This window comes from Lynx canadensis, chromosome B2, assembly GCF_007474595.2.
Source record: "Lynx canadensis isolate LIC74 chromosome B2, mLynCan4.pri.v2, whole genome shotgun sequence".
In the NCBI taxonomy this organism is placed as follows: Eukaryota; Metazoa; Chordata; class Mammalia; order Carnivora; family Felidae; genus Lynx; species Lynx canadensis.
The window spans coordinates 64,504,198-64,529,075 of record NC_044307.1 but is presented as its reverse complement, the minus strand read 5'-3'; the positions used below and the strand labels follow the sequence as shown (position 1 = coordinate 64,529,075).

At 39.1% G+C, this 24,878-nt stretch overlaps 2 protein-coding genes across 6 annotated transcripts in view; one reads left to right on the top strand and one right to left on the bottom strand.

Moving 5' to 3' along the window:
• B3GAT2 (beta-1,3-glucuronyltransferase 2) overlaps nucleotides 1-4,167 on the top strand; it is a 92,239-nt gene extending 88,072 nt beyond the window's left edge. Inside the window, exons 3-4 of the mRNA XM_030315794.1 lie at nucleotides 3,734-3,882; nucleotides 3,968-4,167. Coding sequence (XP_030171654.1) covers nucleotides 3,734-3,882; nucleotides 3,968-4,054 — 236 coding nt within the window. The 3' untranslated portion in view covers nucleotides 4,055-4,167. The remainder of the gene's footprint in view (nucleotides 1-3,733; nucleotides 3,883-3,967) is intronic.
• Nucleotides 4,168-4,360: 193 nt separating this feature from the next.
• SMAP1 (small ArfGAP 1) overlaps nucleotides 4,361-24,878 on the bottom strand; it is a 204,040-nt gene continuing 183,522 nt past the window's right edge. For all 5 annotated transcript variants that reach the window (XM_030315789.1, XM_030315790.1, XM_032593197.1 and 2 more), the window contains 4 exons: nucleotides 13,942-14,069; nucleotides 8,723-8,894; nucleotides 7,575-7,888; nucleotides 4,361-5,496 (listed from right to left, as the gene is read on the bottom strand). In XM_030315789.1, coding sequence (XP_030171649.1) covers nucleotides 5,362-5,496; nucleotides 7,575-7,888; nucleotides 8,723-8,894; nucleotides 13,942-14,069 — 749 coding nt within the window. In that variant the 3' untranslated portion in view covers nucleotides 4,361-5,361. The remainder of the gene's footprint in view (nucleotides 5,497-7,574; nucleotides 7,889-8,722; nucleotides 8,895-13,941; nucleotides 14,070-24,878) is intronic.

Here is a 24,878-nt window from a genome sequence, read left to right as displayed (position 1 = left end):
TGTGTGTGTGTGTCTGTCTGTCTTGATATGTCTGTCTGTCTTGATATTTTCCTTTCTGTGTGTCCTTTTGGTAGTTTCTATTGTTCATTCTTCAAGTTTCCTAGTCTTTTATTCTGCAATGATTTATCAGCTGCCAATCTCAGCCAGTATATTTTTAACAACAGTGAGATCACATTGGGGTTTTTTTTTTTTTTTTTGTATCTTCCATAACTCTCCTTAGCATGCTCAATCTTTCCCCTTTTTGAACATATAGGGTATATTTGGGGTTGTATTTTCCTGCTTCTTTGTACACATGGTAATTTTTGTAGCTCAGGCATTTTGAATTTTATGTTGCTAGGTATTAGAAAAAATAAGTATTTGTTAGATTACGTTTATGTATGTCTAACACATTTATTACACATTCACATATACACGCACACACGTACATACATAGGGGATACATACATACTTACATTAGGGACCCTATCTCTACTTCACTTGAACAAGCCATTCACAGTGAATCGCCAGTTTTCATTTGCATTTTATTTTTTATACAGCTGACCAGGACAGAGAATCCTAGTCCCATGTTTTTTTGTAAGGCTCCCAGTATCTCAAAAACTACTGCAAACATCTTTAAAGCTAAATTAATTTCACTAGAAAAAAGGAAGGGCACATAAAATACTTGAGGCATAAATACTTGGAAATTAAGAAAACCCAAGATCTCCATCTTGGGTTGGAAGCAGTGGTTTGAGGAGCTTAAAAACTCCTTGTCCTGCTCTCATAGGGAGAACTCTCTAACTCCCCAGCTTCATAGCACGTCATGATTCCCTGAAAGGCAACCCAGGGTGTGGGCCTGGGTAGTGTGTAGTCCCTGGGGCTGGCTGTGACCAGCTTCCTTTAAAGAGCTCACCCAGCAGGGGCATATGGGCAAAGTAGGAGATTGAAAAGCCTCTGAATTGCCTCCCTCCCCCTTTTGTATTAGATCATAGAAAATCACTTTGCTGCTGCGGTGAGCCACCCGGGAAAATCTCTCTCCAGGGTGCTGGCCTGCCAGGTGCACCCCGTTCTCCAGTGAGGCCAGGAAAGGGCCCCACAGCAAAACAGTGTCTAGCTTCACAGCTGGCTGGCAGCTTTGCTTAAGTTGGTAGATTGTGCTGTGTAACTCTAAGAGCTAGAAGGTATTCCCGAGCCAAGGAAAGCAAGAAACTACACTTAATCTGAATCTCTGAGTGGTCACCATGATGAATGTGTTAAAGACTTCAGGGAAGGGGCGCCTGGATGGTTCAGTCGGTTGAGCATCCGACTTTGGCTCAGGTCATGATCTCACGGCTCGTGAGTCCGAGCCCCGTGTGGGGCTCTGTGCTGACAGCTCAGAGCCTGAAGCCTGCCTCTGATTCTGCGTCTCCCTCTCTCTCTGCCCCTAACCCACTCGCATTCTGTCTCTGTCTCTCTCAAAAATAAATACACATTAAAAACATTTTTTTTTTTTTAAAGAAAAAAATGACTTCTGGGAAAACGAAGGAAATCAAACTGGCTTCACATTTTCAGAATGACTTCTGTATGGTTTGGATCCTATTTTTTTTTTTAATTTTTTAACATTTATTTATTTTTGAGAGACGGAGAGAGGCAGAGAATGAGCAGGGAAGGGGGAGAGAGAGAGATACAGAATCCGAAGCAGGCTCCAGGCTCTGAGCTGTCAGCACAGAGCCTGACGCGGGGCTCGAACTCACGAACTGCAAGACCATGACCTGAGCTGAAGTCGGACGCTCAACAGAGCCACCCAGGCGCCCCGGATTCTCTTTTATAAGAAAGGGGAAATACAATTAGTACCTTGAAGCCATGTGAAAAATATACCAGGAACTTCAGTGATGGAGAAGGGCAGACCCTCAACTGTAGAAAAAGTATGAAACTTATTTTTAAGTACATGGGGGAAAAAAAAAAAAAAGGCAAGGCCTCCTAGAGCACAAAAATCACCAGTTAGAAAGGTTACTTTTTATGTGTGAATCTGAACTTCTGGCTTTTTGCTGAAGAGGTCTGTGGCTGTTTTGGCTGTCTGGGGAAGGCTTCAGGCTCCTTAGCCAAGTGGTGTGAAATGCTAGTGGCCTGGTTCTGCCACCACTTTCACAGGCCCTTTCCCTGTAAACCCTGTTCTCTGGCCATAGATGGCAGCCAGTGCCACCTGTCCTTTATGTTTCTAATGGTATTTTTATGTATATACCATAGTACCTCATGAACAGTGCTGTGCAGTTAGTGGGGTCTTTCCATTTGCTAATTTTACATGACACACTGAGCTGACAAGGTGTCACACCCCTCTTGGCAGATGAGGAAATGGGAAAGCTTTAGGATCAAGAAAGTTTCAGTGACTTGGCCAGTGTCCCAAGTACAAGGATCTAGGCAAAATCAAAAGGCTTGTTAACTCTAAATTCAGTGTTCTTTCTGCTAGAATGTGCGGCCACCCTCCAGGACTGGTGGGAGATACTGGGCCAGTCCTCAGGCTAATGCTTCATGATTGTTTTACTTGTTCTGCCTCACTCAGCAGGTGCTGAGCCAAGTTGTGTTTGTGGGGAGCTAGCTTAGTGGGAGACTTTCCTGTGAAGAGGGCAGGGTCTAGAACATGGAAGTGGCCCAGTCTGGCATGTGGAGTGATGAGAATACTGGTTGTGGTTTTCTCACAACTCCCCAATTACTTACTGCCTAGTATCATTTGGAACTTACTTTGCTAACTATGCTTTTGCAAAAAGAAGCATAAATCAATTCAGTTAATGTAGAAAAGGGCGAAAAGTTGCTAAGGAACGTTCCTGGAGATCGGGCCTCGGTTAATGTAGAAAAGGGCGAAAAGTTGCTAAGGAACGTTCCTGGAGATCGGGCCTCGCAGCTTTGACTCTGGGAGGGTATCTAACTTCATTGTTAGCTTAGTCATAAAGAGCAGAGGTCCAGGACCTCAGACTTTCAAAACAACCACAAAGGTTAACAGCAGTTGCTTGCTGAGAAAGCTTGCAGTGTGTTTAATGACTAAGCCTTTAACATAGGGTTTCCTAAACCAGATTCAATAGTAATGATTTTTCACGACCAAACCATTGAAGGCAATTGAGAGTAATGTTTCCCTCAAAAAATTAAACCCCAAAACCAAATTTATCAAATGGCTGGACACCTCCTGTACTGACTTCCAAACCTCCCCCCCCACCCCACCCTTGTCGGATTGAACCAAATTAGAAATTTAAACCAAATGATTACAGATTTTTCATATTCTAGCTAACTGACTTGTACTCCTCAGTCTTCTAAACTCAAAAGTAAATCGCAGCAGTGCTGGTTCTGAGGAGAGCACACATAAAGGTGTTAAAGAACAGGCAGGATACCCAGGCAGGCTTACACCCCGAGAACAGTTAGGGTAAGTCTGTATGCTCTGCAGCTATGTTTCCATTTAGTTCTCAATTCCCAGAGTGTCGAAGGCCGGGCTGTGATGACCTCTATGAACGAGCAGCTTCTTGTCAACAGCCTAGACTTTGTATTTTACAGTGGCTCTTGTCCCCCCCGCCCCTGTGCGTACACCTCTGTCGTGGCACTGAACGTACCACAGTGCCCCAGTTGCTTTCTACACGTAATGCTCCTACTATTCAACTCTGAGAGCCAAGACCTGGCACATACTTGGCATGTAGAAGAATTTCTGATGTGTCCAAAATTTTACAGAAAAAAGAGAAGTACACCAATTATTTTATTTTAAAGTCTTTTTTTTTTTTTCTCACTTTTCACAAAGGATTTGCTGTCAGTCTTCAAGTCATCTTGTCCAATCCAAAAGCCGTATTTAAGCGTCGTGGATCCCAGCCAGGGATGCAAGAATCTGATTTTCTAAAACAGATAACAACAGTTGAAGAGCTGGAACCAAAAGCAAATAACTGCACCAAGGTATTCATTTCACTTGTGCTGCTTGACCTTGTTGAGTGTCAGCGTTAAGAAGCATGGCTACCCAAAAGATTTCCCTCCCCTCTAGGTTCTCGTGTGGCACACTCGGACAGAGAAGGTTAATCTAGCCAACGAGCCAAAGTACCACCTGGACACAGTGAAAATTGAGGTGTAAATTGAAGAAACTGAAGCAGCAACTGGTGCAGTTTGCCTGGCTGGTGGACGTGGGAGAGGACGTTTGGAGGTCAGGCTGCCAAACATTCAGGTATTGTTCACTTTACTTCAGTACAGCAGCCTTTACTGTCATCTGATGGACATCTGTTTAAGCAGAGCTTGCCAGTTAACACGGCTGACTGGATGGTATAAAGTGTGTGTTTTTTGTCTTCATTTGTTCTGCATGTTTTCCCTACAACGAAACTGGAAGTTCTTTGTACAGTACAGCTAGTGACACTGCGGGATACACTGTGAGTATCTTGTGTACTTTTTTTTTTTTTTTTCCCATTTGGCCTTATAATTGGTGGAACTGGTTTCAGAAACAAAGGACAGGTATTTTGTTGACTAAATGTTCCCAATTCCTCACTTTGCAATATTAAGTAATTTTCATATGGTTGGTGGCAGTATACATTGTAGGAAATAAAACCCACAAAAATAAAAAGGTCTATGGATTTATCTGTTTAATATAGGGATATAACATTTTGTCAATACTAGGCACCATAAAATGTAAACACAATTACTGTCATAAACCTGGATATACCTTCAAGGATTGAAAGTGGCTTTGTTTAGTTACCCTGTTTGCATATAGTGCAGAGAAAGGTCTTCATGTTATTAGCACTATGTACATAAGAAGAGATCCAAATTACAAGAGAGGCAGATAAAATTTGAGTTCTTTAAACATTCGTTAAACTAAGTTTTGTAGTAACATCCAGGTTTATCTTCCTTTCACTAGCCACGTTCCCTGTTAAGCACATCATAACAACAGCACAGTGAAGTGAATGATGAAATAAAAGAACTTTGATACACTAGAAAACAGTGCTCAGTGACACATTTACATTCTATTTATATGATTAAACATTTGATCATACAGTACCTTCCTACAGGATTACTGGCTAATTTGGGGGTGGGGTTTATACTGTTAGAGGTATTACTAACATGATAACTACTTCCCTTATATGCAAACATTAGAGCTATACTTTTATCGAGAGTAAAACTGATTATGCAAGTTGACTGAGCAGCTTCTCAAATAATGTGGTTTACGAAATCATGGGAAATGAGCAAAGCTGCCCTTGACATAAAATCGTTTCTCAACCTGCTTTTCACATCAAATTTAATCTGTACAGACCAACACGGTCAGTCAGATAATTCTTAATATGAACAAATGGGGAAAAAGAAAAAAAAATATGTACATGAATAAACAGGGGAACTAGATGCGTTTTAGCAAGGAATGTCAGGTGGTAGTTCTGGATGAAACTTGCAGTGCAGTTTTCATTTCCACAGCTGTGTGCTGAGAGTCTGACCCGATGAGCTTCCAGACCAGCCCGCTGTTGTGCTGGGGGGCTGGCCAAAACCCACTGCGGGGTTTGTACTGCTGATACTCATGCCGGCCATTTGCTGATTCATCTGTGAAACATAAAAGGCTTATTTTAGGACGTTTACTTCACTTTTAATTCTTGTTTCTTGAGCCACAGTTAGACATTTATTAGAAGCTGCCTTTGAGGTTAATTTAGTCAAAGAGATAATGAAGTTTAATAGCAATTATAGAAGTATTTTTCATCAATATGAAAATTAGTCAAAGCACAGGGGTATAAGTAGACTACCAAACAATTATTTCCCTAGAGAAAGCAAATAGCTATTTTGTTTCCTTCTTGTTCTTTCCTTCCACTTTTTTTTTTTAGCATTGTCCATAAAGTGATCTCAATCCTATTTATTCATTTTCAAGACTCCATTTCTTGTCCCCCAAAGATTAACCACAACTGAAAAAACACCAAAGCAATCTTTGAATTTGTATTTGAGTCCACTATTCTAACTTTCAACTATATCAGGATGTTGTGCTTTAACTATAAGGACTGAGTAAATTTTAGAAAGTCAAATACTCCAAAACTATATACTGTTTATGACAGGTATTATTCTGTCTTCATTAAAATCTTAAATGGTTCTAAATACTTCCTAAGTATTAAAAAAAGGCTGTAAAGCATACATTTTCTTTTGCTTAACCACTAAACATCTAAAATTAATTTTCATTATATAAGGTATAAGACGACCTGTGTTTTTCTTCCAGACTGGAATCATATATGTATATAAGCATCCTAACCCTTTCACTATGGTACTTCTCTTCTTCTAAGACTGATGATAAGGAAAGGAAAGGCAAGATTTATCACAAAGTACAGAGTGGATTCAAAAATCTGTGCTCAGGGTTGGAATGTATCCTTAATAAAGTTCTTTAGTGGTCTTGCAAAGACACTAATGTTCACCACATTGCTGATGAGGCATAGTGTCCACGTCTTCATACCAACTAAAGGTTGTAAACCACCTCGTTGGCCAACAGATTCCACTGAGGGGTGCTGGAAAACAGCAGCACCCCTCAGCATGCCTGAAAGTAAAGGCCAACGTTAACTCCTTACTGGTTCATCTAGCACCTTAACTTTGAGCTGAGTGTACTTCAGTATTTTGGCTACACAAAAGCTGTTACTGACATTTGGTACTTAAGGTTCCCAGAGGGTGGACACCAATGTCACAATGACAGTAGGGGCTCCTGGCTGGCACAGTTGGTACAGCATGTGACTCTTGATCTCGGGGTTTAAGTTCAAACCCCATGCTGGGTGTGGAGAGTACTTAAAAAAATCTTTAAAATGTGATAGTAAAAGCATTCACAGGATGTACAGTGATTTTTAGTAATGTTAACTATCAGTATAGACTATTCTCTGAATGCTCTCGAGGTAAAACAGCTGAACAGAAACCAAGATTCCCCCCAGTGCTAGAAGAACACCAAACAGGAACTGTAAGGGAAAGAGAGGCTGGAGCATGAAGCTAAATCTAAGGGTCTTTGTCTATGCAGAAAAGTCAGAGTGGAGCGCTAAAATAGACTGATTTGAAAAAAGTTTTACAAGTAGAAATGGGATTTTATAATGTAAGGGGATGTCTGAGACAGATATGGACTTGTCCATAAGTAAAAAGGAAACTCAACTGTACAAAGGTTTTTAAACAAACTTTTATAAAGCAGGGGCAGTAGGCATATGACATGAAGAACAGCCTAGATCCCTTACAAAATAGTGCTTTGAGACTGGAAACCACTCCCTGCCCCCAACTTAGTAGTGAACATAGGCAGGTCTAAGTGGACTATAAAAATGCCCCACCAGGGAGCTGGGTTGAAGCTTGGTGCTAATTTCACAGGTAGCAGAGAGGAAGTCTCTCAAGATGCCCAAGATAATTTCCAGCTGTTACAAACAGGATGTTCACCAGTATTATAATCTGAAATGAAAAAATGCTTAACACTTTTTTACAGAATACTCTAAATATAGGGTCAGTGACAGCTCACTTGTCTGTTTGATGTAACTTCATGATACCTATAGACAAGTCCCATCTGATACATTATCCTTACTCAGATTTTTCTGCCATGTTGTTATTTTTAAATAAACCATTCAGAAAATGAATCCCATTTCTTTGATTTTGGAGACGCTGGAGAGTAAATGACCCCCTACCTGTGAGAGGTTCCACTGGGGCTGCTGAGCTTGCGGCAGGCCAAACTTACTCTGGGGCGCGCCCATCTGTCCCACCATTCCTCCGTGGGGGCCAACCACATTTGGGGGAAGTGGCATCACACCAGTTTGTGCGTTTCCCATAAACCCATTGGGCATGGGCATGCCCACCATCATGCTTGTACTCTGTCCCATCACATTTCCTAGAAGGCCAGGAGCTGCAGGTGCAGGCACAGGCACGCCCATTGGTGGAAAACCTTGAAATGCAGTCGGTGCTTGTGAGGTAAATGGTATATTTGTGGGTCCCATAAACACACCTGCATTTTAAGAACCATGAAAAGAAAATGAATGAAGAAAGCAGGGCTACTGTATACAGTTGCACTCACCTCTATGATCACATAAAAAGGATCACCATCTTTCTGAAGAACCCACAGCAAAAATTTTAATTCCAATCTGCTCCTACTGCTCAGACTGACTCACAACCTCAGAGCTGGTTACTTCCAAAATGCACACAAATCAGTTACAAACCTGAGCAAATTTAGGCTAGATATATCTTATGCAATAGCCATATAAACTCCACAGCATGAGATTATGTGCTGTTTGTGCTGACTTGCACGGCTTGTCTCCCACTATCAGATACACAACTGAGAGCTGATGGTCTCTGGCTTTAATGGAAGCAAGTGTCCTAGAATTCCAGCTCATTATTTCAGAAGGAGTGCATTTGACAGATTCAAACTATGTAAACAATAGATCTGACTGTGCTAGTCTTTCATTATAATTATTAAAAACTCAGTTTTGGAATTCATGTGATAATTCAGATTGCTTATTGTTTACTTACAGAGAAAATACCATACTGTACACAAAGTTGTAAACTTCATGCAAATCAAAATAATTCTTCAAAAATAATCCATGTCCTGTAAGCTTGTGAAACAATATTAAGTGATATGTGAACAGCGTGTTACTTCTAAATAAAGTTTTGTGAATCCTGTGTATGCTTTTTAATTCTAATGCTTCATACCAGTTTTGTAGTTGCACAAATTGCAAAGAAGCACCTGGTACATGGAAAAATAGGAAGAAATAATATTATACAAAGGGTATACTTCTAGTAATGTTACTGCAATTCACTGAAAGCAGATGTGAAAATGAATTACCAGGGGTACTCTGCTGCTGAATGGTTCCTGTGCCATACAGAGATAAGATGGAATCTTTGGAGAGTTGTTTCTTTGCTACCTCTTCTGACTTTGTAGCTTGCTCAGTGAAGAGATCCAGATCCCCAGATATTACTGTAGACAGAGTGGCAGCCGCAGGTATAGAGGGCGTCCCCTGAGACAAATACCAAAACAAGCTGTCAAATTCTGCATACTAACACATAGTTCATCCCTTCCTTAAAATCTAAATGAATTAGAAATTACACAACTGTAGAAGGTAATATGGTGACATCAGGATCATTCACAAACCCACACAAAACCAACATCTAGGATAAAGGTACAATGTTTCCTATTTTAAATCTGTTAATGTGAGAGAACTAGATCAAAGCTCTTTCATAATAAACTGTGTTTACCTGCTAAACTGACACTGCATTTTTGCCCATCACATCCTGACCACAGTGGGTTCAACAATAGTATGTGGCTGCTGTGTGAGGACCACCATTCGTGAGAGATACTGGGGATCCACTTCAACTATTTCAAGGAACTGGTATCCCTTAGAATAAAGAACTACAGCAGACTGCAAGAGGGTCTTGCAAAGGCTGATTTTATCTTTGAAAAAAAAAGAAAAGCCTTTGTTTTTCAAAAGCTGCATCATATTTTTGTAAACCTAATCTAGATCAGTTTTAACCTCATAGTAGAATGTTTCTAGTCTATCCAGAAATGAAGTACAGCAAAACTTCACCTATACTCTCAACTATATCTTCATTCCACTTTTGGAAAAAAGAAATAAACATTCAGATTTAATACAAAAGAAAAATGTTCCCTTAACCTATATCTGCACACAGATTATACAACCACAGCTAATAACTTCACTTTAATGATCTCTGCAGCCATTTATTCAATCACATTCACATTTGTTTACATGAAATTGTTTTAGATATGAAGACTTCCAAAGAATTCTAAGAAGAATGGTAGAAACTGGGTAAGGGTCTTCTCAAACTACAGAATAAGGTGAGTAGTAGGTAGAAGTTAAAGATCCTGTAAACGAATTTGCCTTAGTTTTTTAAAAAATCAAACATTTAACATCTTGGCTAAAAAAAAACTAGCAATAAATTACCATCCAAGCATTGTATTCACAAATTTAAGGAGAACAATAGTTGAATCTATTATGACAAATTAAGCAAGCATTTTTTTTAATTTTTTTTTTTAACGTTTATTTATTTTTGAGACAGAGAGAGACAGAGCATGAATGGGGGAGGGTCAGAGAGAGGGAGACACAGAATCTGAAACAGGCTCCGGGCTCTGAGCTGTCAGCACAGGGGCCCGATGCGGGGCTCGAACTCACAGACCGCGAGATCGTGACCTGAGCTGAAGTCGGCGCTCAACCGACTGAGCCACCCAGGCGCCCCTTTTTTTTAAATTTTTTTTTTTTAATTTTTTTTTTTAACGTTTATTTATTTTTGAGACAGAGACAGAGCATGAATGGGGGAGGGTCAGAGAGAGGGAGACACAGAATCTGAAACAGAAGCAAGCATTTTGAGATAGAAAAGTCACTGCATTTTACAGAAAGTCTGAAATGTGTAAGGACTCGGACACAGTGGAATACCAAATATGGGAATGCACTGGAATAAAATATTACCTAACTACCAGCGATGCAGCAGAAACTCTCAGAGACTAAGAGCAAGTGCACTGGAGCCAGCCTGCCAGGACTAGAACTCTGGTCCCACTGCTTGCTACACTGTGCCCTGAGACTGTCACTTAATCTCCACTCTCGTCTGTAAACTTGGAGATAGGACTTCTACCCTTACAGAGTTGCTTGATGACCACTAGAAGTGCTCTGCACAATGGCAGAATTAAGCACACAATATTTAAGTTGTTAGGTAATGAAACAACCATCTCACTAAGTAATCTTTTCATAATGTTTAGTTTCTGTTCAGTCTAAGAACCTGCTCAAAATCCTGAGGTCTATTCCCTGTGGAAGAGATGAAACTACAGGAAAATCCACAATGGCTGGGAAACCTATTATAGTAGTCCCCCTCACCACACCCCCATACACTTTCCAAGATACATTCCAAGTACCCTGGGGATGCCTGAAACCATGGATAGTACCGAAATGTATGGGTTTTTTTCCTATACATCCACACCTATGACAAAGTTTGATTTATAAATTAGGCACAGAGAGCATAAAGTAGAACAATTAATATACTATAATAAAAGTTATGTGAATGTGGTCTCTCAAAATATGCTGTACTCTTCTTATGATGTGAGATGATAAATGCCTACGTGATGAGATGAAGTGAGGTAAATGTGAGGCACCGTGACAAGTGTTAAGCTACTACTGATCACCTGGTGATATATCAGAAGAAAGATCATCTGCTTCCAAACTGTAAGCGACTAAAACCACAGAAAATGAAACCACAGTCTCATAGTAGAGCAGCCTAATATCCACATGCTCTAAACGTGTATTTCTTCTGATGAAGGTACATAAAATGGAACATCTACCTCAACGTGGTCATAGTCTAAAAACAGCCAAACCACATAGCATGACTAGTAATCACTCCTATGTCCATTTTTTATTTTTTGGTGCTCTATTTGACAGCAGTGTAACTCCAGGATTAAAGGAGAACAACTTTTGTCTGTCAATTTACACTTTGAGAGGCTGCAGAATCCCTAAACCAAAGGTTCTCTCTGGCTGTTGGGATCCTAAGGCTGATCCAAGGTCAAGGCAGCACCGTACAGGTCTAGGTACTGTTGGTTTATGTGTATTAGAGATAGAAGGAAAGGGATGGCTTCTGTAAGTCACCTTTGAGGACTCTGGAATGATTCCCTGGGAACCCCCAATATACATGTGCATTCTGGTCAGATGAGTATTTCCAACCTCCTTCAGAAGACTACACAGCCAAACAGGTAAATCTCTCTCGTCTTCACATGAGTGGGAAATCTTTTAATATAATTTTTACTATGAGTAAAATCAGGACTGAAAGAGTATAGGGTTCAGAGTAATTCCTATTTCTGTCAAATTTTACATAATAGAAACTCACCAAAATTAGTAAGTTACATAGCTAGAGTATATGTATAAAATGTGTAATTTAACCTGCCTTTCCCCCTCCCCATTTTCAAAGACATTTTGAAAACATGTCTGGGTTTTAATCTTTGCATGTAGTTCAATGAAAGATAACTCTGCTCACCCAATATTTTATAGGGCTCAATACAACTGGCACAGTTTTGGTCCAAAATCAATGTTCTAAAAAAAGAATCAGATGGGATTTAAAAAATCAACTCTGTAACTCTTAGTGGCTGATGCAGAATGCACTAGGCATGAAGGCCAGACCAACCAATCCCTCATAAAGGTAGAAGCCGCACCCCGTATTGTGGTCATGGTGCTACTTAAGAGTTAAATGAAGTCTGCATTGTTCCACTTGCTTTGATACCGAAAAGAACACATGAAGTACACTGAAGCCTCAGATGTAGGGTCTAATTCTCTGCGTGGTTGCAAAGCAACTCACATACTCCAATGGAATCCAAAGAAGTTTAGCAGATAAGACAGCCTCACTAGAATGCTAGACCAAAAGAAACTGCTTTTCGTGCTCAGATTGTCAAATAACCTAATGCTTCTTTCTGAAGCCAAAACATTAGCATTAGACAATTTTTATTATCACATGCATACCCATGCCTGCACAAATTCACAAGGTAATTAATGTTAATTGAAACAATAGTAGTAACAGTCCCTCATTTTATGTTTTGGGGTAGGGGAGAAGGAACAAAGCCAAAAAACAAGGCTATCTTTTCTGAAAATAAACATTAATGCTGCAATTTTGATAAGCTAATTTCTAAGACATTTATTTGCTCAATTCTAGTGGTAATTATGACTATCCTAACAAAAAAATGCATAATAAAAGTATAAGCAATTAGTCTTCTTAATAAGACATAAGTTCTTATTAAAACTTTCCACCCAATTTTCATTTGGCTCAGTTTTTCTAGAGAAAAAGAAATATTTTACCTCAAAAATTATGCTGTACCAAAACACACTGTTGTTCATTTATAAACTATAAATTTAAAATAGAATTTTAAAGTTGTATGCTTAAGAGTAACCTATATTCCTAAAAGTTAATATATTCACCTTCAAAAAAGATAAATACTTGATGGGATCACTTGTATGTGGAATTAAAAAGAAAAGTTGAATTCATAGATGGTGGTTACCAGAGCTTGGGAGTGGACAAAAAATAGAGGTTGATACAAACTTTCAGTTATAAAACAAGTAAGGTCTGAGGACATCTAATATGACTACAGTTGATTATACTGTATTGTGTAACTGAAACTTGTAAAGAAAAAAACTAAAGTTCTCACCAAAAAAAGTAAATATGTGAGGTGATGGGTGTGTTAATTAACTTGATGGTGGAAGTGAAATATACACTTTAAATATTTACCATCTTATTTGTCAATTATACCTCAATAAAGCTGAAAAAATATTTAAAGTATTAAACAACTTACAATTTTGAAAAAAGGAATAAAGGCAAAATGTAACGTCAGGAACAGAATTCAAAATTTCTTTATCATCATTATTTATTGCCCTAAATAATTTTTTAAAAAATTTAAAAGTAGAAACATTGTATGTCCACTATACTTCAATAATAAAACAATTTTAAGGCTAACTTAAAACAACTATCTTCATAAGAAAGGAGTACTTAATTTGCTACAATTTCTTATTCTTGATTTTTCTGCAACCAGAAATAAACTATCTTGAGGATGGCTCAATAGAGCATAAAAATAGAACTACCAGCTTATATAATCAATATTTATACACCTATGGTTAACTTTAAAACCTCTGAAGTTACCGAGTTAATCTCTGGCAAGGTTGAAATAGTCTTAATTTTCCCACTTATTCACTCTAAACACCACTGTTTGCCTAAAGCCAGAGTCAGCACACTTCAAACAGTGAATATTTAGGCCTTTTGGGTCAAAGAGTGTTGCAACTATTTAATATGCTTTTGTGATGTAAAAGCACCCATAGGCAATATGTAAATAAATGGAATGGCTGTGTTCCAATAAAACTTTGTTTGCAAAATCAAGCTGCAGGCTTAGTTTGTCAACCCCTGGCCTAAAGAACAGTAAGCTTTCAAATCAGAGACTGCTCAGAGACAATTCTTTCAAAATTGAACTTTTGAGGCTTTTCAAAAAGGAAATAAGCAGTGATGATGTAAAACCATGTTCTTACTACATACCTGAGCTGCGGGTATGACCGTTGCAGGTAAGGGATTAGAAATCATTGGTCCAAAGATGTCCAGATCATCATTCAGGGATGGCACCGTGGTTGTGTTCCCATTGGTCACTGGTGCCTCGGCAGGGCCATCTGAAAAGAACACAGATTCTCATCCCAAAGAAGATGCTCTTAAATTACTTAAAACATGACATTATTTTTTAAATTAATATATGGTTAAAAACAGTTAAAAGGTTGACAAGATTTATGTCCCCCTTTTACCCCCCACGTTCTCTCCTCTTTCCCAAAGAAACTATTTCTAGTTTTGTTTATTCTCTCAAAAATATCCTTTACTCACCAGTTTCTAGGTACAATATATCCAAACCCTGTTTTAACAAATGGTATTACACTATTCACGTTATTCTGCATCCTGATGCTCTTTATATGCCAGGCACTGCTCTGAGTACATACATTAATTCATTTAATCCCCATAACCTTATGAGACAGACACTACTTTTGAGATAACTGACTAAACTGGCATTTCATACCATGTTCTTATAAGTAAGAATGCCTGCATGTGTGTGTGATAGACGACATCACTTCATATCATGTTTACCTATGCTGGAAATAAATTCTGATGATTTAAAATGTTTGTAACGTTGAATTCTTAAGTTACAATGGGGGGGGGGGGCGGTGCACCTGGGCGGCTCAGTTGGTTAAGAGTCTAACTTCGGCTAAGGTCATGACCTCGTGGTTCTTGGTTTGAGACCCACATTGGGCTCTGTGCTGACAGCTCAGAGCCTGAAACCTGCTTTGGATTCTGTGTCTCCCTTTCTCTCTGCCCCTCCCCAGCTCACACTCTCTCTCTCTCTCTCTCTCTCTCTCAAAAATAAGCGTTAAAAAAAGTTACAATAAGGGAAAAAACTACATAGAAAGGAAAAACATACACTGTGTAAACTGATTCTGTAGGAAGTATCCATAAAACTTTGAAATAAACTCACTGTATACTCAAGCATGGCCACGTTCAGTGATGGCAGTACCAAGCCACTGAGCTGTACCCGGAAGGGAACTCCCGACAGAGTGACAATATCCTATATCAGCTTCTTACTTAACCTACCATTCAAAAAACTTTTTTCAAAGTTTGTCTCTCCTTTTTACATTAGTGCAGAATTTACAAAATATAAAAGGTGAGACTTGGAGTGGGTTGGAGTAGAGAGTTTCTGAGCGCAGTCCAGGGATTGGGACACCTCACACACTTTCCTGTGGCCACAACCAAGTTAACACTTAAGAGTGTCCCCACTCCAATCTCTTGTGATGAGGGAGCATGACGCACGCTGACAGGCCACAACCCTGCCCCCCCCCCCCAACACACAGTTGGGATATGTGTGATATTCCTCTTGGCTGCCTGAGAACAAAGGAAAGGGGAAAAACAAATGGTTAACTGATAGAGATCATAGTCCTACAAGACCTGAGTCTCCATCTATTCATGAATATCTTAGTAAACTATAGGAAAAAGGCAATCTTATCAATAGCCTAATCTCCAGAAACCTATAGACTCTGTTTCCTGGAGCCCTAACATCATCCCTCCATAGTGATGTGGGAAACAAAGACAGAAGGAAATGGCAGAACTAAATTTCCTTGTAACTTGCAGTCCATTGACAAATACTTGAGGCAGGCAGAGTAAAATGTTTCTCCAGAACTCCCCACTGTCTTAATGCTAATGCTTTGCCACAGGGAAAACAACCTTAGCTTGATAATAGCTAGGCCTCCAATATCCTGGAAGTCTTCTTTAGCATATGAAAATCTCACTGGAAACTTCCCCTTGACTTTACCTCCCCCAACTCCTAAGTATATAACCAATGTCTCCTCATCATCCCAGGGCAGCTCTTCCTGCCCACGCTCCTGTCCCCGTGCTTTAATAAAATCACCGTTTTGCACCAACAGCATCTTTAAGAATTCTTTCTTGGCCATCGGTCTGGACCCCATTAACCCCACTGTTCACCCCCAAAAACCTTATCATCTTGAGACTCATGTCCTAATCAAGCTTCTATTTTAATAATTTACAATCTTTTTGATCTCTCTTTGCCTCAAAGGCAAATTAGTCATCTTTCAAAATTTCTTTAAGGTTGAGTGAGATGTCTTGCACAGAGCAGGTTTCCAATATTTGGCAAATCTAATGGAAGGTCTTCCACATACTAGGTATTTCTACCACAAACCACAGAAACTCCCAGGTTTCTTTTCTTTTTTAAAATATAACTATAGAAACTGTTATATTTTATTTCCCAGTTTAAGCCTCAGTAAGTCACATATTACTAATTTCAGTGAATAAATGGGTCAATGAAATATTTTTTACTACTTAATTTCTAAAAGACTGTAAAACCCACATAAGATTAGTTTGTAAGAGATCAACTGCAAATATTTTTAAATCACTTTCACTGATATATTATCAGAACCAAAAAAAAATATAGGTTTACTCTCTCTCTCTATATATATATATGTGTTTGTGTTTGTGTGTGTTATATGTTCTATCTCTATTAAGCACCATGGATAATTTAAAGGGGAAGCAATAAAACAATGCACAGATAATACTAATTTATAATATACAGAATTTTAAGCTAAGATACAACTATGACCTAAAAGAATTCAAACACGACTCATGAAAGTTTTTTGTTTTCATTTCTAACCACAAATGGCAACATTCATTTTGAAGTCAGGCATCTTTAAAGAGCTATTTCATGTTTTCCAGTCCATTCCACATTCCATTTACATCATGTAAATATGAGCCAGAAACAAAATATTTTAAAAGGACAAGGTATTCTACATTAAAAACACAATTAAAGGAACATCATCTTTGTGGTATCTACAACATCTCAGTTAAGAAACTCAACAAGGACATGTGAGCCAGTGGTACCATCATCCATGAGCTGCAGAGCTGGGGACAGGGACACAACCCCATCAAACAGACATATTTAATTGTATCATGAACAAGGAAGCATTTTATTAGCAGGAAATAAAACCATATAACTATAACTATAACTATAACTATAACTATAACTATATATATATATATATATATACACACATATATATATATATATGCAGTTTAAATTCACAGACAGAAGCATATGTCCTTTAGAACAAACTACAATCAAGAGGAACAAAGGTAAAAAAGCAAAAGCCTGAGTATAAATATGTATTTCCAGTTTTTCAGTTAAAATTTTTTGCTTTTTCAAGTAATAGCAATCACTAACAATTAGGACAAATTTATGAAAAAAATACCTTAAACTTGAGAAAGTACTATCTTTTATTTTTTGGTGAGAAAATATCCTGACTCGACTTTTACCACAGGACATGTCAACCTCGTTTACAGAACGCCATTGTGCCAGCATACACTGTATGAGAACTGAGAGGTTCACCAATTGCAGGCAAATGATCTGTATTCATTACTTTTTTTTTTTTAACGTTTATTTACTTTTGAGACAGAGAGAGAGAGAGAGAGAGCACGAGTGGGAGAGGGGCAGAAAGAGGGAGACAGAATCCTAAACAGGCTCCAGGCTCAGAGCTGTCAGTACAGAGACAGACGCGGGGCTCAAACTCACGAACCGTGAGATCATGACCTAAGCCGAAGTTGGACGCTCAACCAACTGAGCCACCCTGGCGCTCCTGTATTCATTACTTTTATAAACTGTACATCTTTCAGAAATGTATGTCTGTTTTTAAGAATATTACTTTATTTATACTTTCAAGTCTAAACCCTATTCAGAGTCTAAATTATAAAACAACATGCGGCACGTTATGTGGTTTTGAAGTCTCGTTTTACCCTTCACACCCTTAGGATCACATATGTAACCAACAAAAATAACAGCCAACACTCAGTATAGTGCTTATTTCATGTCACCCTAAAAAAATACAAATACAACAACATATACGTACACTTCTTTAGTCTTTATGATGATGCTATGAGAGGTACTATTAATTATCCTCATTTGCAAATGGTAAAAACATTAAACTTGCCCATGGTCACAGAGCTAGTGCAAAGCCTTGGGTTATAATCTAAGTCAATTTTTATAATAAGATCAATACATTCTTGTAAAAGATGCAAATAATGCAAAAATGAATAAACTAAAAGTTCACTACCATGGATGATGGTAATGGCTGCAAAATAATGTGAATAAATGTACTTAATGCCACTAAACTGTATGTGTAAAACTGGCTAATATGGTAAATTATGTTGTGTATTTTTATCACAATAAAAAAAGTCCCTACATTTTCTATGCTTCTAAACATATGTTTAAAACAACGTATATATATCAAAGTCGTTTTCTTTAGATCAAATGGTGTATGTGTGGGTGAGAATGGACTGCATTCCATATTGCATGAACTTAAGATAACTTACTTATTCAATCCTGCACTACTGGGCATTTAGGTAGTTTCCAGACTTTCATCATTACAGAAGCAGTAAATACCTACTGTCCTTAATATAAAGCCTACATAGCTCATTTTCTTCACTGCAAGGTAACATGACTTCATGTTCTACTACCACACTATAAAGAGCTTCATTTTCTCATTCCATTAAAAATATATATGTATATTTAAAATCTGACCTTTTAAAGTCTCAGAAAGGCATTCTACACCAACAACAAAGTCAGGCTCTCTTTGTAACCACCTACCATAGTGGAGCTGCCATGAAAGTCAACTCATAACAGAAGTTCAAGGAACTTTGGAATCCTTTAGAATGAGACAGAGGAAGCATCTGCTTAGGAATGTGATCTTTATGGAAAGGTTGCCATTTTCCAAGTGAATAAAGAACATATGTGTATTAACTCCAAAAACCTAAGATAAGAAACTTTCTCTCCCAGGTCTGACCAAGGTTTCCTATCCAGCCTTGTGACAGACACAGTGACTCTTCTCTGCCTTCACATCTACAACACAACTGTCTTCTTTTCTCTCTACCCCAGTCTTCTTCTCATATAATCCCCTAATATCAGGGGTTTTACCCCCATCAGTTTTTGTTGTTGCTGTTACTACAAAAGCTAAGTATTCACAGAATTGTTGAAAAATCCTTAGCCTAAACAAAAACTTCTCAGCCTTGCACAATCAGTAAATACAAGTTCCCAAAGGGTTTTCCCAGTGGATTTCAACGTTTGCTAATCTGACTTACTATACTGTGTTTAGCTTGCTAAACGTATTCTTTAAAAATTTTTTTTAATGTTTATTTTATTTTTGAGAGAGAGAGAACGTGAGCAGGGTTGGGGCAGAGAGAAAGGGAGACACAGAATCTGAAGCAGTCTCCAGACTCTAAGCCATCAGCAAAGAGCCTGATGAGGGGCTCAAACCCAGGAACCTGAGATCATGACCTAAGTGGAAGTCAGACGCCCAACAAACAGCCATCCAGGCGCCCCTAACAGCATTCTTTAAAAAGGACTGTTTCATTATAACGGCTGTATTTTTGCTTTTCAGTATTTAAAAAGGAGAGTTAAAGGGGCACCTGGGTGGCTCAGTTGGTTGAGCGTCCGACTTCGGCTCAGGTCACGATCTCACAGTTTGTGGGTTCCAGCCCCACATCAGGCTCTGTGCTGATGGCTTACTCAGAGCCTGGAGCCTGCTTCAGATTCTGTATCTCCTTCTCTGTCTGCCCCTCCCCCGCTCACGCTTTGTCTCACTGTTTCTCAAAAATAAATAAATAATTTAAAAAATTTTAAAAAGGACAGTTAAAGACTATTTGTCATATTACCATCATTAGAAATATCACATTTCCTAGACTTTTTTTTTTTGTTTATTTTTGAGGCGGGGGACGGAGCTGGTGGTACTCTGTGCATGTGCTTGCTCGTTCATGGGGGAGGGGCAGAGAAAGAGGGAGACAGAAAATCCAAAGCAGTCTCCACTCTGACAGCAGAGCTGAATGCGGGGGCTGGAACTCACAATGATCATGATCTGAGCCAAAGTTGGAGGCTTAACTGATTGAGCCACCCAGGTACCCCTTCCTGGACATTTTAGAAGAATGTTTATACATGTTACCATTTTTGTCTCTGTGAGAGACAGGGAAGGCATCTCCTTCCATTATCTCCAGTTACAGAAACCAGGGCACACACACCTTTAAAGACTTGTTCAGGGGCGCCTGGGTGGTGCAGTCGGTTGAGCGTCCGACTTCAGCCAGGTCACGATCTCGCGGTCCGGGAGTTCGAGCCCCGCGTCGGGCTCTGGGCTGATGGCTCAGAGCCTGGAGCCTGTTTCCGATTCTGTGTCTCCCTCTCTCTCTCTGCCCCTCCCCCGTTCATGCTCTGTCTCTCTCTGTCCCAAAAATAAATAAACGTTGAAAAAAAAAAAAAAAAAGACTTGTTCAATGTCACTTCCCTAGTTAAGCAGCAAAATCTCCACTACAACAGTCTTCTGACCCCTAGGCTATTGAGTTCTCTTTTCTAGTGATGAAACCACATTTCATCAAAAGTCATGGAATTACAACTGTACCTAATTATAAACAGGTCACTTAAAATTCTGAAAGTTAAAAGCGAACTTTTATATAGTTTATAATTATGTGCACTAAGAAAAGCAGTGACATAAAAGGTTCAAAAACCATTCAGCACCACATGCACAATTTCTCTTCATCTCCCCACTCCTCTGTCCTACCAAGCGCAGTATCTTCTCAATTTACAGGCAAGGATACAGGTGGTTGTGGTCATCAATGAGCAAAGTAGGCTGAGAGAAGCAAGTGTGGGGTACAGTCAGCCTGGTTCAACAAAGTACTCACGTATCACAGTGAGTTCAATGAATCCTTTTGATCAAGGGTCCACTAACAGCACAGTCTTTGCTGACTGAATAAAAGCTCAGAGGCCACAAAAGCGGAAGAGAAGTGGATGTCTGTGCAAACTAATCAGAATTCACCACAGACATGCACCTCAGAGTGAGTGTTGTGTTCCTTGCTCAGCTAGGAATGGTGGTGGGAGCAGCCGGCAGCAGGAGGAGGGAGAAGCCCCCTTTAATCAGTATGCAGAAACAGTCGTTGGTGGACAATAAAAATAATGGGAGATCCAGAGTACAAGAAAAGCCTAAGGCAAATGGGAAGAAATTTAGCTGGGGACAACATCATAAAAAACGATAATGAAGCACAAAGGACCCCTTGAAAAGGCAATGAGCAAACTGAAGAAATTAGGACAATGCAGTAAAATGAAGAAGGAATTTCAATCTCGAAGGCAAGGAAGGGATCAAGCCCACAGTTAGCTGCTTGTGGGTAACTATTTTTTTTTCAACGTTAACTTAAAAGTTTAAAACCAGTGTTTTATCTGAAAACTGAGTTTGTAGATGACTTTTAAAATGCACACGTACCATAAATTTACAAGAAAATGTTAAAATGTTTTGAGCTAAAAAAAAAAAGTTGTTAAAATCAGTGCTACATCTCACATGAACATAAGGCATGCCCAGCATGCATTTACTGGCCTGCTTTGCATCATGACACTGATAGATGCTTTGAAAAAAGGTAACATTTCAAATATGACAAAGTCATGAAGGCCAGTCTCTGTCATCTAGAAATCCTCAATATGGTGAAATGAGACTGCTGATTCTATTAACTGTGGCTATACCAGAACTCATCTAACACCAATAATCCAAATGAGTAAAGGTTTAAAAAAAAAAAAAAGTAAGACAATATTTAGTGTCTTCTTTTTGGCTCATTCCCAGTACCTCTGAATGACAATTTATAAACTAAAGGAAATAAGAATATAACACTTTACATTTTAATAACACATTTTTAAAACTAATATTTTTATGCCAGGTACTTTGATCAATGCTTTTTATAAAGTATCTCAGTTTAATCATATCACCTTAAGAGATTTTTGTACACATTAGGCCTAGGATTTCAACAGAATTCTGGTGGTGTACCTAGAAAACTCAACTGCCATAACCAGTTTGAGAAGTTTTTTCTGGAGCCCCTAAGCAGAAATAGGTGCCCTTTCCCCATCTAGCGTTAAAACAGAAGTTGCCCTACATCACTAATAAAAGTGCCTGCAGGGCAGGGCTGGCTTCACTACTACCAGGTCCATTCACTGTACTCAACACGAGCTCCTTTTCTGAGGCAACTAATGACTCCTGAGTCCTTACGACCCAACACTACTTCCATTGTAGACCTGTCACCCACATCTGGTCAGCCAGGCCTACTGACTTTTCCACCCAAATCCAGGGGCTACAAAAGTGGCAGCCTTCCCAAATACCTCAATATTTTTAGTTTTTAAAGGCATCTGAATATACTTAGGTTGACAGGCAATCCCAGTATGCTACAAGACCTCATTACCGCACCCTGTTACCATGTTCACAGTCCAGACCCCTTGTCCACTCCCTCCTGTCATCTCACCAGGAAGACACAGTAGAGCCACCTCCTTAATTTGATGCTTAACATAAAGCCCAATCCCAGGGGCTTCCTCTCTCCAGTTCACCAATGACAGTGAGGTTGGAATTCTATCTCCAAAGCAGATATATGTCCTCCAGAGTCACACTGTCCAGAGGCCAGTGCATCACTGCCACACAGCACCACACACAACTACCCACACACAGGCCAGTCTCCTCCACCCACTGCCTAGAGAGCAGGAAGCACATCTTACTCTCAACTACAGATCTGTTCCAAGTGTGCTATCATAGCACCTGGCAGGTGCTCCAAAGATGACCTCCATAACACACCGGATCTTACTTGAAATAAATCTCCACAGGACAAACAACAACAACAACAAAACCCAAAACTGAAACAACTCATTTGCTCCTCCTCCTGACAAGCAGCAGCAAGAAATTAACCTCTGAATTCAGGAAAGTAAAATTTAAATCGGGAATTTTAGCATTATTCCAGATTTCAAACTGAATTCTCACAACCAATTCTCTTACGTAATCCCACTCTTCCCTCAGCAGTAATTCTCTATCTTCCAGTTTCCAGACTGCAACCTCATCCCCAACTTGTATTACTATACACACAGAGAAGCTGCATTTTCTGGTATTTACTAGAGTTCCATGAACTCTGCTGGCGCTCAGTAAATATTAATTAAATTCATCCTTTACTTGAATGTCAGATGTATTAGCTGGTCATAATCTATTTGCACAAATAATAAAAAATGTCAAAGAGCAACATGAGATTTTATGTATTACTAATCTAGTTTAAGGCAGATAAGAATATAATAAGTAAACGGATGTTAGGTTTTTCATTACCATTTTTGACTGAGCATGAATATTCAGCCTTGAGTACACCCTTGCTACAACGAAAACTGCCAAGTCTAATTCTTCATCAGTAACTACTGAGGCGTCATCCTAGGAAGGAATGAATTTAAAGTGGAAATAGCACTGATTAAAGAAGGCTGCTTCCATGAGATGCAGTAATGTTCTTCTTAATGGCAAAATTCCTTCTTAAAGCTTTATAAATTTTCATGTTACTCAAAGAACCTTTTTTATTTTCTACACAAGAAACCATTTAAAGCTCCTTCCTTAATAAAAGTGTTATTTGGAATTCCTTTGTATTAAAACACATGAATTGCTTTATGAAATGAAATAAACTCCCATGTGCGTTACTTTGTGAAATTCAAGTCACAAATGTCCATTGAAAGCATATTAAAATTGTCAAGCTTCAAATTGTTTTCAAATGCCTTAAAAAAAAAAATGGGCCTGAGAGTTAAGTGGAGCTATTTATTTTTATTTTTTAGTTAATTTTCTTACTGCTAAAAAGGTGGTATTTAGCCTACTTTACTAAAATGATTTAAGTGGCCTTAAAAGATGATCTTAACTCTCTTGCTCTATTTGTTGTCCGTTTTACGTATGTATGTATATATATGTATATGTATTTATGTGTGTGTATATATATATATATATATATATATATATATACATATATATGTATGCATGCATGTAAGTAAATTTAAAACCAAATTGTAGGGGCACCTGGATGGTTCAGTCGGTCAGTCGGTTAAGCATCTGACTCCAGTTATGGGCTCAGGTCCTGATCACATGGTTCGTGGGTTTGAGCCCCATATCGGGTTCTGTGCTGGCAATGTGGAACCTTCTCGGGATTGATTCTCTGTCTCCCTCTGTCTCTGCCCCTCCCCTGCACATGTTCTCTCTCTCAAAAATAAAATTTAAAAAAACCAACAAATTGTATAAGACAAATTTCTTTCTAAATGCTTAAAACATGGTGACAGACTAGATTTCTTCGAGGCCACCCAATTTCCTTAGTGCTTTTATTTTTTAATTTTTTTTAAGGTTTTTATTTATTTTTGAGACAAAGAGAGAAAGGGCATGAGCAGGGGAGGGGCAGAAAGAGAGGGAGACACAGAATCCAAAGCAGGCTCCAGGCTCTGAGCTGTCATCACAGAGCCTGATGCGGGACTCAAACCCACAGACCGTGAGATCATGACCTAAGCTGAAGTTGGACACCTAACCAACTGAGCCACCCAGGGGCCCCTCCTTAGTGCTTTTCAAGGAGCTGCAAATCTTCTCTCAGTCAAAGACCATGCTGTGTGACAACAGTCTGGAGGAGTCCTAGTTACATAGTATAATTTGAGTCCCTCCTCTGCACATCCCCTTCAAAGGCCTGAGCTATCTCTTACTCATTTCCCCTGACCTGGTATTCAGGCTACAGTCTCAGCACAGCCCTGCATACAAGTTACTGTGCTACATGCTTCACATTTATTTCTTCATTTAGATTCCATCCATCAACCACAGAGGTTCTTATTTCCATTTCCTAGATGAAAACACCAGAGCCCACACAAACTGCAGGTTACTGCCTCTAAATCCAGTGCTCTTCTTCTGACACAATGCCACCAGCTATCAATATGATAAGGATCCAATATCTGTTTTGTGTGGCATAAGGTCACCTGGTAGTCTTTGAGTTTTATTCTGTGTCACAGCTCAATGCAGTGTAATAGTTAAGAACATGGGCCTGGCTCTGTAACCTACTAGCTATGTGACTTTAGGCAACTTAACCTCTCTGTGCCTCAG